We start from the raw sequence: 20,711 nt of genomic DNA on the forward strand, positions 1-20,711 counted from the left end.
TCATAACTTGCATTAACCATCAAATATCTTTAGATTGGGTAACATTTTATGTTCAGGATGGGGAAAAAACTGTCATCGTGTTACTGATTAGGGCCTCTGGCATGAAACATAAGTTTTGAATTGTAACATGTAAAAAATTGGTACCAATTTCCTGTAGACAACACTTAAAGTCCATCACCGTACAATTTGCTTGCTCAAATGTTGCTAAGACATATTGAGAAATAACTGTAATCTACTGAACCCGTGAAAACAAATACACTCAGTGTCCCTAAGCAACTATTAACAGAGTTTATGATATCCGGATATTCAGAGCTCTAGCTATGAATTTATAGAGCACTCATGATGTTTCTCTGTGTATGTTTGCCTTGTCACTTTTATTGCCCTAGGTTGGTGTGTCAGTAAAGACAGTTTGCCGTGCTTGAGTGCATGCAAGAGACCAACCAAAGGGTATGATCTGGCATGAACTGTGCAAGCTTTTTGGCAGTGGTATAAAATGACATAGCTGTATATATATTTGTCAGACTTCTTAAGGTACTCATAATAATGCACAGATAAAAAGCTCCAGCAATTCACCTAATCCTCAGCATTTTATTCAACCAATACATTCAGTCTTAAAAAAGAAGCTTTGTTCATCTAAAAATGTGTTTCTCATTGATATTTGATAACAGCCATAATAAAAATAATAAAAATAAAAAGGCTGCCTGGGATAAGAGTAGCTTACCATGATTGGTTGCAAACAGCTGAGACACTTCAGAACAGGAGACATTGACTACCTGTCCAACTTCTGCTTTGTACCAGCACCAAACATCATCCCAGTTGGTATGACACCCTGAGATACACAAAAATAAATAATAAGCAGAACATTTTATCATTTTGCTAACAGTAAGGGTGTCATTTTGCAGTCAAAGGAAGATGAAGAAGTGGATCCAATTTGCAGAAGAAGATAATCCAAAAGGTCAAAGTAAATTAAACAGCTAGCACATGGACAACTCCAAGAACAAAAAGAGGGCACATATGTACTGTACACAGGTAAAAATAAGCAACTAAACAAGACACAGGTGAACTAAACGGTAACTATAGCAACAAATGAGCACGTAAATCTCTAAAGAAACTCGGGGGCATTTATACGACACAATTTTCAACTGAAACTGAAAACTTTTTATGCATTTTGGCTGTTCATTTACATGACAACAGTGTTTTGGGGGCCTGAAAACTTCTGAAAATGGGTTTCAAAGTGCAAGTTTTTTTGAAAAGGACACCGTTATCGTCTCTGTGTAAACCACAAAAACACGAATTTGTGAAAACAGTGACATCATGCGCATTAGTTGTTGTTAGTTGTGCATTAGAGAGGGAGAGCTTGACTTCACGATCCACCCATGACTCTGCAGTGAGCAGCCTCTCCATAATTTTTGCTCATTCCCGCAGTTTTCGCACTTACACTAAAAGCGTGCACACCATTGATCCATATAACTTCTTTAAACGCAAAGATCGCCAACGACCACAAATTATTGTTGTTCAACATTCACTGCACGTTAAAACATCACACTCTTACTTGATATGATTACTTGATAACTAAGTATTATTAGAAAGATTTAAGACTCAGTCACATCTCTTCCAGTTTATTTGTGTTCACATAGCTTCGCTGAACAGTGTTTATTAGGGCTTTTAGTCCAAGAGTGCTCATATCTGGAAATATTGATATATTTACACATGGTTACTGCATTGTTTTTTTATAGACAGAATCATCCTTTCTAATAATTTTCCACTGATTTACACGATCTGATGAGCAATCAGCGGCTTCCAGTGCTGTCTGCCTGTTTTCAATTCCGCGATCGCTGTTATGACTCAGAGGAAGATCATTCGCTGCACATTTGACACTCATTTAACACATTCATAACCCGCCCTGTCTCTTCCGATGATGAACTTCCATTACACTTCCACGGTCAGTTCCATTACTTCCATACACAAGAAACCCAGAGAAATTTTTTATATTTTGTTAAAAGAATTTAATGTAAGTTCATAAGAAAAGTTTTGTTTTGTTTTTCTATATAGGTGGATAAATATATATTGGGATCAAAGCGATGTGAATGGGAAAGCCATAATCCCAAAATAAAGGCTAATAGCTTCTGAATAAAAACAAAAGAATGATGAAGATTAGGTCTCATACCCAGCAGAGGTGTGAAAGGGTTCGAGTGAGAACAACAGAAACATGAATGGAGCAGTTGAGTTCATCACACCAGACATAGACAATAAACTGCAAGCAAGCTTACAGGGGGCAAGACATATTTGTATTAGCCTTCTCTAAAAACACACATGAAATAATCATATTTTTAGAGATAACATCATCAGATAAATGGTTTCAGCTTCAATATGTTTCTATGTTGCTACGCCACAATTAAAGTTACAAAACAAGATAAGCGAGAGATTTTCTCTTTGTATTTTGTTCTTTGATTAACATGACAAGGAGAAGCAGGTTTATTGGGCTGCTGTCACTTTAAGAACTAATGCACAGATCCAATATACTGTTGCACAACATGCATTTTCTCTCAGCTATTTACGTTCCAAAACTGACTGTATTTACCTGAATACTCGTCAAGACAGGCATTTTGACAATTATGCTGATCGCGAGCTGTTTGAGAGGCGGTCTTATGAGAGCTCAGATATAGATCAGTGGCGCTCTCATACTGTAAGACAGTCTCTCAAACAGCTCGCAAGTACCAAATTGCACTTAAACGGTCAAATACATACAAAATTAGGTCGAAATGCCCATCTTGCCGAGTATTCAGGTAAATACAGCGTTTTTTAATCATTTTCATGGATCTGTGAGAACAGGGATGCAAAGGAAAAACTTTTCTCTTTTTCGTACATTGAGTCCTTGAAACAAAAGTCTATAAACGAAACTTGATAATGGGACCGTTACATTTGAATGTTCTCTGAACATTCTGAAACGAGTAGTAAGTAACACTTAAAATCTTTAAAAACGTTTTAAACGTTAAATGAATGGTCCAACTCAAATGTTTTAAGAAAAAAGTCACATGAATAATGTAAATAACCTTTCCAGAATTCTAAGAATATTCTCTGTTAGACAGACAGACAGACAGACAGACATAGGGCAACACTCTCTCACATAGAATAAAACGGGTTATATAAGCATCTCCACTGTTCATGGGTGAGCATCTATCTAAGGAATCTAAGAGAACAGTGGAAACCGAAGCTGAATGAATGACGAAGACTTTGAGCATAATGAGAGCCACAGGGATCATATTTGGTCATAAATATGGCTGCCATGTCTAAGCCTTGGATTTCTACTGCTCGTAGATCTATATACTCAGTATATACACATACACCAGAGTTGTTATTGTTAACTAAAACCAAAACTGAAAATAAAAATAATAAAAAAGGAATGAAACAAACATTTAAATCACTAAAACTGAAATATATTAAGATATTAAGAAAATAATAATAAAAAAGACAAAAATCACATAAAATTATTAAATCTTAACTGAAGATATAAAAACAAAAGCTCATTGAAATTAATAATTTCTATAATAGTATATAAAAAATTCTAAATAACACTGACCTACTGCACACCCACTGACAAACTTTTAATGTATTTAATTGGAGAGCAGAGTCATGAATCTAAATGAATCTGGAAAACTGATATAGAGTAACAATTCTGACAGAATATTATAAAAAAAAATATTTATTAATTTATTTATTGATCACATTTAGGAGGAAGGATTGCAATCAGTCCACAACAACACCTGACACTGACATCAATCAGCCAACAACAGCCTCTGCGGTAATGGAGAAATATTTGAGAAAGAGAGACAGAACATCTTAGTGAGAGCTGGGAAAGTATAGGTGAATGAGTGTGAAACTCTCTGGCATACACAGACATTTACGGAACCTTGGGCTGGTCCCCACAGAAATGAGAAAGACTTTGAAGGCCTGATGCCACCTCATTAAATGTAAGTATTATCAATGCACCACTGGAGAAAAGCTACACATTTATTTTTTATGGGCAGTCCATCTGACTGCCTGTGTTGTCTATGACAGGACAGTAGAGATTTATCAAATACGACTCATGAAATATGACAATTTTACATAGACTTTTTGAGTATAGTTGTAAGATGATTCATTATATGAAGACCTTCTAAAAGTGTAAAAAGTGCATTCTTTAAAACAGATTCTGCTGTTACAGAAGGTTCTGGGTATATCTACTGTACTGCACTGGCAGAATTTCTTTACAGTGCTAAATCAGTTTCTCAAACATTTTCTTGGCAAAATTTTTTTTTATTCTTTTCTTCTGTCTTATTTTGTATAGACAGTAATTTCATACAGGGAAACATATTGTACTGAACACCCACCTGACCTTTAATAAGTCGCCATTGAGTCCTGATCGGTCTCTTTCTTCTCTAACTTAGTGTCAAGCCCAGTCCGCTCTGTAATACATCAAAAGAGGGACATGGCGCCTGCCCTCCTCCCCTCTGTAAGCTCAATGTTAATTAAAGTCTAAGTAGGGCAGGAAGCAGAGCAACGTGGGTTCCTATTAAGAACTCAAGGACAGCACTTTCACCTGCACTGATTCCGGCACTGACTTCTAAAAACCTCTCAATATGTCTGACCCACACTCGCCAGTGCTCTACAAACTCAGTCAAGATGGAAACAAGTCGCCCATACTGGCATATCAGCCCAGGGAGGTATAACACCTGGAGAAAGCTAACGTTATCCATTAGTATTCACGTTCATCTCATCCTGATGTTTTCTCATCCCCCAGCTTGTTTTGAGCCAGTCGCCTTAGCCATAGATTTGATTAATTACTCCACTGCAGGAAATTATGTAATCACAATGCTAATTGGCTGAAAGTACCACAAGAAAGTGCACAGTCCGGCAGGAGACAGGGAAAATATAAGTTCATTTTTCACTTTTAAGGCGAGACACGGCAGGCAAAAACATAGATTTTTCATGCAGTGGTCAGTTTTGAGATTTGGGGCTAGTGTTCTTTCAAGATGCTACTGTATAAAGAAAACGTTGAAAATATACATTAAGATGTTTATTTTAATACATTTTGTTTACTTGTGGCAGTAAGTTTCTCCCGAATTTACCAAGAAGTTAGCATTCCAAGGGAGTTCTAAGGGAGGTGGGCGGGAGAGTGGACTAGGGTTTGGTCGAAAGGTAGAGCTGGGTGTCATCAGCATAACAGTGAAATTGAATGTTAAATTTGTGGAAGATATTGCCCAGGAGAAGGAGATAAATGATGAAAAGTAGGGGCCCTAGGGCAGAGCCCTGGGGCACACCTGAAGTGACTGCGGAGGGACTGGATTTTAAAAACTTAAAGGGGGGGTGAAATGCTATTTCATGCATATTGAGTTTTTTACACTGGTAAAGAGTTGGATTCCCATGCTAAACATGGACAAAGTTTCAAAAACTAAGTTGTACGTTTGAAGGAGTATTTTTGTTCCAAAAATACTCCTTCCAGTTTGTCACAAGTTTTGGAAAGTTTTTTTTCGAGTATGGCTCTGTCTTACGTAAGATAGAGCGGAATTTCCTTATATGGGTCCTAAGGGCACTTCTCCGGTAAGATCGCGGGCGCGCGCGCACTCGTAAACCAGAGCAAGAGAGTGAAAGCAGTTCGCCATCAAAGCGCCCTGCCCGGCTTTTGAGAAGTCAATGTCACCAAAGAAGTGTGTTTTTTGGTTGCCAGGGCAAGACAACCCTGCACAGATTCCCAAAGAACCCAGCGTTAAGGAACCCGTGGATGGAGTTTGTTTTCCTGAGCATAAACGGAGTTGTGTAAGACTGTTTGTTCCCTGCATTTCGACGATGATTGTTCAAAGCCCAGATCGACGGATTTGCAGATCGTCTAATGCTTAAGGATCGAGCAGTCACAATGATAAAGGTTCGCGGTCGTGCGTTGGAACGGTGAGTAAAACTGTTGAACAAATGTCTCTGTGTGTTGTTGTTAGCTAGGCGGGTAAGCACAGCTAAGCTCCGCCCACACGGCCCGCCCCCAGCCGCTCGTTTTTTTTTCTGGAAAGACTCGGTACAACCGTTCTTTCAATTAAAAATATAATAAAACAAAAGACTTTTTGGAGATATGAAGGATGCAATGTTACTCTATAGGTACTCAAGATTAACAGGAGATTGAGTGAAAATGAGCATTTCACCCACCCTTTAAATTGAATGAACTGAGTGCGGCCAGAGAGATAAGATGTGAACCAGTCTAAAGGAGTGTGGGTGATGCCGATGGAAGATGGAACATTGGAAGAACCAGTTGAGGAGGACAGTGTGACAGATGGTATCAAAGGCTGCACTCAGGTCGAGGAGGATGAGAATGGTAAGGTGTCCAGAATCAGCTGCCATAAGGAGGTCGTTGGTGATTTTGATAAGTGCTGTTTCAGTGCTATGAAGTGGATGGAAACCGGACTGGAACAGTTCATACAGGTTATTGTGGGTTAGATGAAAATGGAGTTGAGAGGCAACTGTTTTTTCAAGGATTTTGGAAATGAATGGTAAATTGGATATAGGACGGAAGTTGTTGAAGTTGGAGGGATCTGCACCATTTTTTTTTTTCAAACTTGGTGTAATGGCAGCAGTTTTGAATGATATAGGGACAGTTCCATTGGTGAGAGAGGAGTGGATGATAGCAGAAATGAGGGGAACCAGGGAAGGAAGGCAGGCTTTAACAAGTTATGTGGGAAAGGGTTCAAGTTGACAAGTGGAAGCCTTGGATTTCCTGATGAGTTCTGTGATTTCTGAAATAGCTGGGAGCTGGAAGGAAGAGAATGAGTCTGTGGATGGGTGAAAGTCGGCTGAGATGCTGAGGTGAGGGATAGATCCAAGGTGCTGGTGGATGTTTTTGATTTTTTCAGTGAAAAACGACATAATGGAGTTGCAGAAGGAGGTTGTATACAAGGGGAGAAAGTCCTGGGGTTGGGTGATATTGTTAAGTAGGGAAAACAGTGACTTGGAGTTTCATTTATTGGCAATGATTATACTGGAGTAGTAGTGGGTTTTGGTGCTAGCAACGGAGTCCTTATAACGTAAGATGCGGTTATTGTACATTTCTTTGTGAATAGTGAGACCAGTTTTTCTATAAAGATGTTCAAGTTGCCGACGTTTGGCTTTCATGAGACGAAGATCGGGGTGAACCAAGGGGCGGAGACGGAAAAGGAAACAGATCTGTTTTTTAACGGAGCAAGGGAATTAAGAATATTATTGATTCCAGTGTTGTAGTGAGAGACCAGATCATCGGGAATGGATAGATTGTGAGTGTCAGGGAGGCAGAAGGAATGGATACTTAAAGTGAGAGAGGCAGGATTGATATTCTTTATATTCCGAAATGAAATAAGGCGTGGTATTTTAGAGATGGAGAGAGTGAGTTTCACTGTAAATGAGATGAGAAAATGGTCAGTTATGGGGAGTTCAACAGCAGTAAAGTCAGAAGGGGTGACACCAGAGCAGCAGATTAAGTCCAGAGTATGTCCTTTGGAGTGTGTGGGAAAAGTGATATGTTGCTGGCATCCAAAACTCTTACTAAGTCTTTAGTAAGAGGCAGATTGATTGTCCATGTGGATATTAAAATCACCCAGCAGTATTATATTTGGTGAGAGAGAGGATAAGTGAGTGAGAAAAGCAGCAAAATCATTTAAAAAAAAAAACACTATTTGGTTAAGGGGGGCGGTAGACAGTAGCAATGATGGTTGGAGTGGGACCAGACAACTTGCAGACAGCAGATTCAAACGAGCTAGAGACAGGCACAGACACTGGCGAGACTTTCCACTTCTTGCGATAAATTATCGCGAGATCTCCTCCCCGGCCAGAGCCACGGGGTTGACAGATGTAAACAAACCCACTAGGAGTGTATTCATTCAGCTGAGAAAAGTCGTTGGGCTGTTGCCATGTCTCGGTTAAACAAAGAAAGTCTAGCTTACGATCGGAAATGAGGTCCAGGATGAGATGTCCTTTGTCCGTCAGTGAGCGGATGTTGAGCAGAGCAAAGTTGAGTGCGGTGTTGTCAAAGCTGGTGGTGGTGCTAGCCGACCGAGCTATGTGGGCTAACACACTGTGGTCGACAGCCCAGTTGATGGAGCGTGGAGGGCGTCGAGAGCTGGACCAGATGGCATTTATTACTGTTGAGCTGTTGTGGTGGAAATTCCGACGGGAGCCTCGGTGGATGTATCTCGGACGAGGCTGGAAGGCAATGTCCGGATGAAGGTGGAAAACCTCCGGCGCAGGTCCAGGCAGGTGATAGCGCAGCCGGAGCAGGTCGATGGCCGAATACTGAAGCAAACCCATCACTAGCAGGTGAACAGGCAGTAGAAAGAGCCAGGCACAGACAAAAAAGATGTATGTCCTACCAGCCCACATTGTAGATGAAAATTTAAGCAGCGTCGACGGCCAGTGAAAACGCCAGATGAGGCACAAACCAGAACAGAACAGGTGAGCTAACTGTGAAGACTCACACAAATGGTAGTGCCGGCAGATCGTAAAAGTATTCCAAATGAAGGCAATTACACTGTCCGATTAGGTCATAGAACCATAAAGTAAGTCTGGAAAGTCTGGAAAGTTAAAAGATAAGAGGTTACCGGCGAGCAGCGGCAGCAAGTTGCGCCAGCGTTCACTCGCGATCGGAGTCCGATGGCAGATGACCAAAATGCAGATGACAAAAACACCCCTGAAAAAAAAGTAAGCTTCTGTCTACAATTATTACATATGATGTATCTCAAAACCTTAGTAAACGGAATCATGCTTAAATTATGATTCATTATCCTTTGATCAATGACAATGAAAGTACAATGAAATGAGTTGTATTGATCCCATCTGCTGATCCGCACCCCTCATCAGCAGCCAGAATCGAACAGCTTCTGTTTGAGAAACTGCCTTTAATCTCCATAATTTCTACACTTGATTGCATCCTATAATTACCTTGCCTGACCTATATAGGAAAGTGTAATGCTTAAAATTGTAAAATCTAGTTTTCAGCACCCCATCCAATCAGAAATACTCTTAGTCTGAGAATCTTTTAAATCATGTTCACCCTGAAAAGTGTCTTATTAACAATCAGCAAATGGGTAGCATTAAGGACATAAAGAGATGCAAAGTAGTAAGGATTGAAGTAGTTCAGATGGGAGAGCTCACCAGTGATATTGTTGCTGTGGGCCTCTTGTCTTTCTGTGTGAATGCATTGCTCTTTCGCCTTCATATGCTCAGCCACCAGAACACATGCTGGATGAATTGTTTCCACCTGTGAATGATGATGAATAACAAAAAATGTGTGAGGCAAATTAAATTACAAAATGCATCATATTAAGAAACCGCATAAAAATGCTGAGCCCATTACAGAAAGATGGTGAGCAATTTCACAATTGTAGTCACTTGCCATTACGTCAAATTGACAATTAAATCAGGAAAAATCTTTCAATTTAAAACATTAATTGCTAACAGTTTGGACATATGTTTAACTCCATTTGTGTTCCACAGAAGAAAGATCCCCAGCGTTTGACAAAAGGAGAATAGTTATTTTTGTTAACAGTTAACAGATTGAATAATACATTGCATATCTATTTAAGGTATCTAAGTATTTATCAGACTGAGGCTTCAGACTGAAATATCTCGTCAATAAGTCCCAGCCACACACCAATATTAGTCTATAAAATCTCATTATCTCTGAAGCAGCCATTGAACCAATTTGAGCCTCTCTTGCCATCATTTACTACAATTAAATGCATTAGAGATGCAGAGAAATAAAGATAGAATGACTATATAACAAGATGTGTGGGATGTTGTCTTTTCGACATCATAAAAAGGAAAAGTTGTTTCTGTTTCACCTCTTTGTTGCATAAAAAGACCTGTAATGGCCACCCACTTATTCCTGAGAGGAATGAGAGAGAGTCAGAGGTGGGTGAATGCTAATGATCCGATTAAGCCTGAGGTTACGGTGGAATGAGCAGTAGAAACAGATTCAGAAGTTCCTGAAACAGACCTACATATCTCCAAAGGAAAATAGAGATGGTGAATCATAACAATACCAGAAAAGGTGAATTTTATTCTAGAGGGACGCCTCAGGGGTCTGTGTGTCATAGCAGTCATCCTCTATGTGTGAATCAAATCAATAGTATGACGTCAGTATGGAAATCAAAGTAAACGTTCCAGCTATGTTAACTATTATTTATCCAGTGGTTGACATTGGGCATGTCCCTTTCACTGGGCTAATAGGCCGAAATAGATGTTTTCAGGATACAAGTTGATGCAGTGAGTGAGAGCGCTAGTGTGAGTGTGTTTATGGCTGTTTGTGTTTAGAAAAGTCTGTGTGTTTGCTTGTTTATTTATCTGCGAGTGCTTGTTAGTGCTTATGTTCTCTCCGAATTCAAAACCAGAGCAGATGGTTGCGCTGTTGGTTTCATTGACCTCTGTCGCCTGCTGGTAGGCGAGATAAGAGAGAAGGGATCGTGGATGAGTTCAGGAAGTTTTCACTGGTTTAGTTACAGTGCATTTGGAAATACAGTGCATTTGGAAACAAAAGGAAAGACTCTCACATAACTCAAGGTCAATCTGAATCTTCAGGACAGAAAACTAACTAGCCTAAAACCCCCATCTTATAAGTCAGAAAAAATATTTAAATAATAACATAAGGATCCATTTTAGTGCTGTTAACGCACCATAATTTAAAGATTATTGGCTGACACTTTAAAAGAACTCGATTTCTGAATTAGCCTAATTGTCTATGCAGATTATTGTACAGTATAAAGTCGATCCTTTAAAACAATAATGATTAAAAAAAAGCAAAGTAAAAGTAGTCCATTCCACACCTATTCCAATCATTTGTAGGCACAATGAAAGCAAAATTCAAGAGAGTCGCTGTTGGTCACAAAGCTTCGGAATTCTTGAAATGCAGTACACATTAGAATGGACTTCTTTTGTCATTTTAGATCCTTTTGTGTTTCATGGAAGACAGGGTTTAAACCAACATGAGGGTGAGTAAATGATAAACCCTAAAAGTTTATCCTTGGCTAATGATAAACCCAAAAAAAAAAGTGTATCCTTGGGTAAACTAATCGATTACTCTGAAATTAGCAGAATATGGCACTGGAGTAACATTTTGGTAGTACTGTAGGATGTTTTTTTTAGAATAAAAAAAAAGCTAGACTGAGATTTACTGCTCAGATATATACAGAAAATTATCATTTTGAATGTATACAATTTACCTTTGTTTTTGTTTGTTTTTACATTTGCATTCTATAAAACTATAATTTGCATAAAAAAAAAAGAGTACTTAGTAAAGTTGGATTTTTGGCTGTTAGGAAATAAAATGTAAGTTTTTGCATTGAAACACCACACAGTAAAGTTACACATTCATTTTGATCAATTCTCAAATCTCTCCAAAATTTTAATTTTATTTTAAAATGAGACTAGTTGTCTGTACAGTGCTGATCAGCATTATTTGCCCCCTTGGTAAATATGATCAAAGATGGCTATAAAAATAAATCTGCATTGTTTTTCCTTTTGATATTTTATTTTTTTATTAAATTCAAAAATCTAACCTTTCATTGAAGTAAAATAATTGAAAGTGGGGGGGGGGGAATCACATTATGAAATAAAATTGTTTCTCCAAAACACATTGGGAACAATTATTTGCCCCCTTTTAAATACTTTTTGCAATCTCCTTTTTCCAAGATAACAGCTCTGAGTCTTCTCCTATAATGTCTGATGAGTTTGGAGAACACCTGACTGGAGATCAGAGACCATTCCTCCATACAGAATCTCTCCAGATCCTTCAGATTCCCAGATCCATGTTGACGCTTCTTCTCTTCAGTTCAGCCCACTCATTTTCTATAGGGTTCAGGTCAGGGATTGGGATGGCCATTGCAGATCATTGGTTTTGTGCCAAGTGACCCATTTTTGTTTTTGATTTTGATGTTTGTTTTTGGATCACTGTCCTGTTGGAAGATCTAAATGTGGCCCAATTATTTACTAACAATGCAGAATTATTCTTTACAGCCATCGTTGATCATATTTACCAAGGGGGCAAATAATTCTGACCAGCACTGTATATATGTGTAGTTGAGTATTTGTGAAAAAGAAAAAATCTAAAAGCAATGGTTAGGGAAAAAAAAAAAAGATGAATATAGTGTCATACAGTATCTATAAAAAGAGAGTGAATTTTCAAAAGACTGATGGAGATTTGTGTGGGAAAATTTGGCAAGATAAACTGCTGCAGTTAGTGAAATTGTTACGCCACTGAATGCATAATAACCTTTTTTATTATACTTGTATAAGAATTGCATGTAATCTACATTAAACCCAAGCAGACACTACAAATCTCCATGGCATTTTCTCAAGCCAAGGCCAAGGCTCATCTTGGACATGCAGAAACTGTGAGGGGAATAATAACAACGAAAGACCTCTATGCATCACTACAACAAATTGAATTTGTTTGTCAGGATGGGTGAGAGAGAAGCACTGGTGACACACCTGGGCAGTAAAGCACTTTGTTTCAATGAAACTACTATTCACAGGACTTTTGACTGCATCCATGTGGCTCTAAAGGTCTCCAAAAAGTCAAGGCTCCTATCTTGCCAAAAACCGATTCTGACACATCTGCTGATAAAGGGTGTTCAAGGTCGCCTCCATGTCTCCCCACAAATTGACATTACAATGTACTGATCAAATGTACATCATTGCGCCAAAAATTCTGCAACAAGGAGCTAAAAATCCCTTTTTGTTCTCACTGTCTTTGTGGCTGCATACCTAAATATCTTAAGTAAATAGACACCTGTTGTCTTCAATCACTCTAACCTCTGCACTAAAATGCTCTGGTGACCTGATCAGAAATGTTAAACATGTTGAGAGGACAAATAAAGAAGAAAAATAACTGACCGATAAGGATCCTGTTATCAGTCAAATAGCATCCAGCGGCCCCGAGGAAGAGGCTTGTGAACACATGGAATCATTATTATAGGAAATGAACATCCATTCAGGGAAGGAAAGCCATATCATTAGAGGGAGTACCAAACAACAACTACATTTAATTACAACACTGATTTGCGCTCGACTTTGGTCTGTGCTCCTCAGAAACTGGAATGGTAATCTACAGTACCTTTGAATTAGCAGAACAGAATTGTTTTTTTTTTGTTTTGTTTTTTTGTTTTTTTAAGGCCAGTAAGTCACATAAATTGCATGCTTTATTTTCATGAGAGGAACCTAAATTGGCCACTCGAGTTAATATATGTCACTGTTCCTGTACTGGAAATGGTCATCAAAACATCATTAAAAGGAGACCGGGATCTCAGGTCAGTACAGCTAATCAAATCAACATCTGTGACACATCAGCACATTAAATATAGCACTGGACTGATCCCTAGAGAAAATAGTGGAAATCAAACGGCATGGATTACACTTCATCTGCATCATTAGCTCAGTATGATGCCTTTTTTTAAATAAATGTATATCTATTTATATTTCTCCAAAAAATCTCACATAAATCTGGAATCAGGGGTACTATAAACACATTTACCATTTATGACGTGCAACTCAAACATACATTCAACATACTTTGTCTAATTCAGTGGTGCAGTGCCATGCCTTTTAAGATGTAAATCTCTCTCAAAAGAAAATCTCACATGAATCTGGAGGCAAATGTTAATAAACCTTGATATCAAGACCAGTATAAAACACTTTTAACTTGCATGACGTGTAATTCAAACAGCATACACTATACTTTGTCTACAGTGGAATATAAATATGTAAATATCTCTCAAGGAAATCTCACCTGAATCTGGAGGCAAATGCTATTATTTGCAAAGAAATACTTAAGGAAATTCAACATGATTCTGTGGTTTGTCATGCTATTAAACATTTGTTAATTATTTTATAGCTATGCATGGAGCATTAATGACCTCATATTAATTAGGAATACTTGTACTTTTTAAATTAATTTGTCACACAAAAGGTGATTAAAGATGGTGAAAAACGCATATATGTTAATCAACAATAAGGTTGATTAAACAAAAAGTCCATGGACATGTTATGCAACTAGCAATATGTCAGGGACATATAACACACTTTAAACATCTCTCATCATCTCTCATCTCTTTTATTTCTGATATTTGGAAATATTATTTTGCATGCTATATTGCATGCTGTAATATTTTTTACAGTCTATGGCTATAGCCCAACAACAAAAATCCACTGGCCATAGTAATCAAATTGCAGTGACTACTTGATTTCAAAAGCACCGAGTCTATAATCACGACAATGCACAGAATACCAAGATTTTGGAACTCTGGAATTTAAAAAGCACAATGTATGTGCGCAGTAATAATATAGAACATTATTAAAATATTACAATATTTGTTATAAATACAAAGCAAAGGATTCACGGAGATAACTTACTGCTTCCCAGATGCTCTGGTGAATCCCCAAACTCAGTAAAACGGCGACCAGTCTTACGGTTGGCCAAGTTCTCAAGAGAAACATAATTAGGACTCCGGTGTAATAGGAAAGAATGAAGTTTGTTACTGTTTAACCAGATTACGCAGAAGCCTCTGTTAAATCTCTGGATGTTTTCCAGAAGTATCGATGTCTTCAATCATACTGTGCGCTGTCGTTCAGCTCAAACGCTCAGTCCTACATGTCTTGTAAAGCTCGCAATATTTGTAATTGAACCATGTGTGTCGTCCTCACAACAGCCCGTAAACAACCTGTCGCTGTGAGTTCCCAGCACAAACTGAGCTGGAGAGTGGCGCGCGTGGCGAAATGAAGGCTGACTTCACCCATTAGATAGGCTACGTTATGATTTGAAATAAAACAAAAGGTTTTCAACCAAAAACTAGCCAAACTAGCCAAACAGTCATCCAGTTAAAATGATGAATTCCTCAAATAGGCTACAATAAAATGGAGTAAAATATTATTAATTATATTGTTAAATATTACCTAGACAATTATGCAATTTATCGATTTTCTACAGGTAATTTTATTACTACCAAAAATACTACAATACTGAGGGTAAAACGCGGTAAATGCACACCAACGTAAAATTCACATTTGATTATTCTCCTATTAACCACTAGGTGACACAAAAATTCATCGCAGCACTTAAACATTTGCGTTTCAATTTGAACGTGGAAATTTGGCCGATTCTTGATGCTGTCCCGTGCAGCAACAAAGTTGCTCTGCTAATTATAATAGACTATTCTAAAAAAAAATTATGCTATAGATTTATCTATCAAATGAGAATAATATTACGAATATGTTTTGAGACAAGGCAAGGGTCTTGTAAATGATTTTGTTCAAGGTAATTAAATAGAACGTTTTTCAATAACCATAAAAGTATATTTTGGGTAAAAAGAATATATATAATATAGAATATAAAAATATAAAAATTACATGATTACAAATGCACTGTAACATTATATAATATTATATAATATATAAAAATTAAAACTTTAACTCACTAACTAAAAACTGTTTTTTAATTTCAATAGCGTAATTATGTTTCTTATCAGTTAAGTACATCTGGGTTTTGTGTTACATCTTATGTTATTAAATGAATATTTGTTGCATTATTAGAGTCATGTGTTATCATGATGGTTTTGTATTGCATGCCACTGCAGCTTCTATAGTATACCTCTGCTTGTGGAAAAGCTATGTGATGAACTTTAATTCATCATGTGGCTTTTCTCTTTATCAATAGTGTTGTTATTATTATGGATGCCAGTATATAATAAAAGTACAAAACAGATTTTAGCAGTGTGGCCTTGCTATTTCAGCAGAAAAAGAGTAAAATGTTTTAACAGTTTTAAATCACAAGTATTTTTTGTATTCAAGTTGCTGCACTGGTCTGGATCAAATTCAAATTCATGAACGATATGAGGAGTAACCCAATGAGAGCACACATTTATAACAAAAGCTCTGGTGGTAGGCCTTTTTTTGTGAGGTGGAACAAGAAAAGATGAAAGATTCCTTCACTTCATCTCAGTAATTGGTGGGTTGATTATGTAATATTAAATTGTGATTAATTATTTATGCCTCTCACAGTTTTATTCCTAATGATAGTCCTTATTGTTTTTTCCCCATGCATGCCCATATTGTTTCATTAAGCCTTTTTAAATTTCATTGTGAAACTTGTTTGACTGATCATTATGCATATTTCATGAACTGCAAGGACTACCAAAAGTCAAACTATGGTCACAAGTGAGCATCTGTGTTTCTCTGGCTGTCCCTAAGGGAAATAACAATTTGCATATGTATTTGATGTTTTTATCCAGCTAGGGAAAACATTTTCTTAGCTGGACAGCAGACCCCCATTGTTTCCAGCTGCCTTGTCATGCTGAGAGAAAGAATGAGGAATAGAATTTGTTTTAAAGACAGATTGTCATAAACATTCATTTCAACCATAGCTGTCCTCAAAGTAAACCTGATTTAAACCAATAGTCTGCATGGTAAACCCTCATTGTGCTGTGTGATAATACTCAGTTCTGTGACTATAATGGCCAGATGCTATTTTCAGGCTTTTCCGTGGAAAAATCTCTCTCCATTCTCACTCACTTGTTCTCTATTTAGCAAACAACAAACACATCTCAGTCAATTCAATTCAACGTATACATTTATTTGTATAGTGCTTTTCACAATATTGTCTCAAAGCAGATTTACAAAAAATGCATGTTTCTACAATTTAGAGTAATGTGTTGTCAGAGGTTGCTGTATCCAAGTAATTTCCTAATGTCAGAAATGTAGAATTCTAAGATAATATAAATTGTGTAGTTAGCTCATGTATCCATTTATGCAGAATAAAAGCTCATTAGAGCAATAATTATAAGTTGTGATCATAATGATTACAGTTACAATACAAATAAAATTTGGCAGTGGTGCATGTTTATTAATTAGCTGCTGTTCATAACATTGCATGGCAAGGCAAGGCAAGTTTATTTAGCACATTTCATACACTATGGCAATTCAAAGTGCTTTACACAGAAAGGAGTTCAAATAATCACAAAATAAAAGCAAGGAAAATTAAAACAGTTATAAAAGGAATTAAAAGAGATATATGACACAGATATAAAATGTATTAAAATAGGAAAAGGACATTTCTAAATTTCAATAGATAGACAGACTGATTGATTGATTACCATTGATTGATTGATTGCCAAAAATTCCCATTCAGTTCCCATTCAAATTAATGAAAAAAAAAAAAAAGATTATAGGACTATTGTATTTCAAATATTAAATATTTGAAATACATTGTATTTTGGAAATAAGGACGCATTACATGGTGATTTGAATAATGATTAGTTAATACTGAAGTTATCTCAATAACTTTAATAAGTCAGTATGTCATTGTATTGATCAGATACTTACCAATATCCTGCTGGGCTCACAGTGGTGCAAATTTCATTGATTTAAAAAAAAGTTAAATTTCATGAAAGAAAGGGAATGTTTACACACACACACACACACACACACACACAAAATGTGTATGCATAAAAAGCCAAATGTTAAAGGCCTAACAGTAAATGTATATGAACTGTAATGATGTACAATGCCTATAGCACAAATTATATGAGGGACAGATAATGTGTTTCACATGAGATTTAGTGGACCAGGACACAGTGAAAATGCAGATAGACTTCAAATTGCAGATAGGCATGCTATGTGTTATGTGTTAACTACAACTGTGTTATATTTTAATTAGATGTCCAGTAGTGAGGCGTGGCCAGGGCCTCGGAAAAAAACTTTACTTAAGGAGAAGCAAGCAGATTTAACTGGATCCAACTTAGTATGCATTATATTTAGAGTTTAAGCTGTTTGTGTCACTGATGGGTTGCAAATAAAGTTGAAAGCACGATCTATAAGCGGCATTAAAGATTTATTTAACACAGAACTCAAGAAACATGAAAACAGAACAACTCAACATAACGTAACGGAGAACAGAGAATGGACAACTGAACAACGGAAACTGAAGACTTAACCCTCTATGGTACGGTGTTGCCTCCAGGCAACATAGTCTATTTTAGCTTTTTATAATAAAAACTTAATAAAATTTGATTGCTCAATGCTCTCTAAGGGGAGGGGAACTCAAATACTAACTGCTGAAAATGCAAAAGAGTGGTCACATGACCCACAGGGGTCCATTTTGGTCCCTCTTTCAGCACACGTGCACATGTCACATGGCTCCATATTTTCTCCACTGAAAAGGGCATTTTTCACTAATTTCTGTCCAGATAATCAGTTACAAAAAATCTGAGTCACCTTCACTGGTAAGTAAAGAAGTATTTTCAAAAACTTTACATTATATGTCATCAAATGTTTCATAGGAAATGACATAAAACTGCATGTTGCCTCGAGGCAACATTGTACCATAATGGAATCACATACCAGGCATACTAGGCCATACCAGGCATACTAGGTTTGAATACTTGAAAGTATATTTTATTTGTAAGTAAAGAAGTTTGAATTATCTAAATGTATTTGCATTTTTGCTAACTTAAAACTCAGCATGGTTTGACGGGACATTTGTCCACTATAGTGGGAAATCGGATAAATAGTGGGTTTGTGGGACGAGGGCGTGGCTTGTGAGTGGTCAGCGGGGGCCGACTGGTCATTTGGCCACTATAGTGGGTAATCGGACAAATAGTGGGTTCGTGGGACGGGGCATGGCTTGGGACCGGTCGGGGGGTCAACGGGACATTTGGCCACTATAGTGGGCAATCGGACAAATAGTGGGTTCGTGGGACGGGGGCGTGGCTTGGGACCGGTCAGGGGGGTCAACGGGACATTTGGCCACTATAGTGGGTAATCGGACAAATAGTGGGTTTGTGGGATGGGGGCATGGCTTGGGACCAGTCAGGGGGGTCAACATGACATTTGGCCACTATAGTGGGCAATCGGACAAATAGTGGGTTCGTGGGACGGGGGCGTGGCTTGGGACCGGTCAAGGGGTCAACGGGACATTTGGCCACTATAGTGGGCAATCGGACAAATAGTGAGTTCGTGGGATGGGGGGCGTGGCTTGGGACCGGTCAGGGGGGTCAACGGGACATTTGGCCACTATAGTGGGTAATCGAGCAAATAGTTGGTTTGTGGGACGGGGCGTGGCTTTTAAGTGGTCAGCAGGGGTCGAGGGGATATTTGGCCACTATAGTGGGTAATTAGATAAATAGTGGGTCCGTGGGAGGGGGGAGTGGCTTGTGATTGGTCAGCGGGGGTCGACGGGACATTTGGCCACTATAGTGGGCAATTGGACAAATAGTGTGTTAGTGGGACAGGGGCGATTGGCGCCAAACTGAGGATGAAGGCGGAGCTACTTCTGGGGGTCTCGGATAATCGGGGGGCTCCCGTCAGGCCCCTGACCCCACACGGGTCATTAGGTCGGCCAGGGAGGTCTTCCACATGTTTGATCTTGCTGTTGTAGAGGCCTAGCTCCTCTACCGGAGAGACAGCAGAGTTAGTATGAGGTTATGGTGATTTTTAATGTTTTAACCTTGAAACAACACCAATTGTAATGTTTTGATATGATAACTTGATGATATGATGGTTTGTAGTACTTGCGTTCCACGATGGTACAATGTTGCCTGAGGGCAACAGTTGGATAATAAATGTTACTTTTTATTAAATATGAAATGTGTAATTCATTAAAATCTTGATAAATATGTTTGTTCAAGTGTTTAGTTAAAGAAATTGATGTTTTCAATAAATATATACATTTTTTCTTCATGAAAATGTCAAATGTTTAAATTTGTCCATTGTGGTACAATGTTGCCTTGAGGCAACAAACTTTTAATTAATAAATAAATAAAAAAAATAATGATAATGTTTAATGATATTGTTATAGTGTCCATTTTTAAGCAGGAAAAACATAACAAACATTTTTTTCCTCACTGATATCATATTGCGTACCATAGAGGGTTAAATACAAAAAGGTAAACAAGGTAGCTAAATGAACAACAGGTGAACGTAATCAGTAACTAAAGAAACAAAATGGGAAACACTTGGTCACCTTACGATGGCAAGGCAAACAGGAACAGGGAGAACAGAACCAAAACACAAAATTAACCAGAAGCATACACATTACAGTTTGAGGTATGGTGAATCTAATGATTATTAGTTATGGTGAACCTGATCAGAGTTGGTAAATGAGGGAAACATCCAAAATATCCAGCACTGTGGAGGCTTCATGAACAGTTTGACAGCCCCCTAAAATGAGAACGATGTATATTCTGACACTAGGCTAAAAAGTAGCCCAAAATAAACATCTCTTCCATTGACGTTCTTATCTTGTTCTCATCATTCTCAATATATACTTTCTGAACCGGACAAAAATGTGTAATGTGCCACCTATAAAAACCTTCTCAAATCTCTCACTTTGTTAACAGTTTAAACATGCACTGAATGTTATTACCATAAAATCAGCACTTTTCTGTTAGAAGGTGTCAGCATTTATTGGGATGTGTGCAACAAACTGACACATGTGCTCCTTTTATTAGTCTCTCGACTTTCATCTTCCTTCATCTGTGGAGTTATTCGTCATGCACATTAATGGAGGATGTGTTTGATGTGTATCAGCTTATGATCAGCAAAATCAGTGACCTTTGCTGATCTCAGGGAAATTGTGATGTACAATAAAAGACATTACGTTATGCAGACCTACAGAGGAAGAACTGATATGGTAATGTCATGGCAATACTTGTTTAGAAACAATCATTTAATCA

The 20,711-nt window shown here is 37.8% G+C and overlaps 1 protein-coding gene across 1 annotated transcript in view; it reads right to left on the reverse strand.

Moving 5' to 3' along the window:
• Positions 1-14,769, reverse strand: part of ghrhrb (growth hormone releasing hormone receptor b) — a 33,221-nt gene extending 18,452 nt beyond the window's left edge. Inside the window, exons 1-3 of the mRNA XM_081380631.1 lie at positions 14,398-14,769; positions 9,145-9,250; positions 722-829 (exon numbers count right to left, since the gene is read on the reverse strand). Of these exons, the coding sequence (XP_081236757.1) occupies positions 722-829; positions 9,145-9,250; positions 14,398-14,481 (298 nt within the window). The 5' untranslated portion in view covers positions 14,482-14,769. The remainder of the gene's footprint in view (positions 1-721; positions 830-9,144; positions 9,251-14,397) is intronic.
• Between the last annotated feature and the right edge of the window lie 5,942 nt (positions 14,770-20,711).

The sequence above is a fragment of the Scardinius erythrophthalmus genome, assembly GCF_964197995.2.
Source record: "Scardinius erythrophthalmus genome assembly, chromosome: 12".
Taxonomy (NCBI): Eukaryota; Metazoa; Chordata; class Actinopteri; order Cypriniformes; family Leuciscidae; genus Scardinius; species Scardinius erythrophthalmus.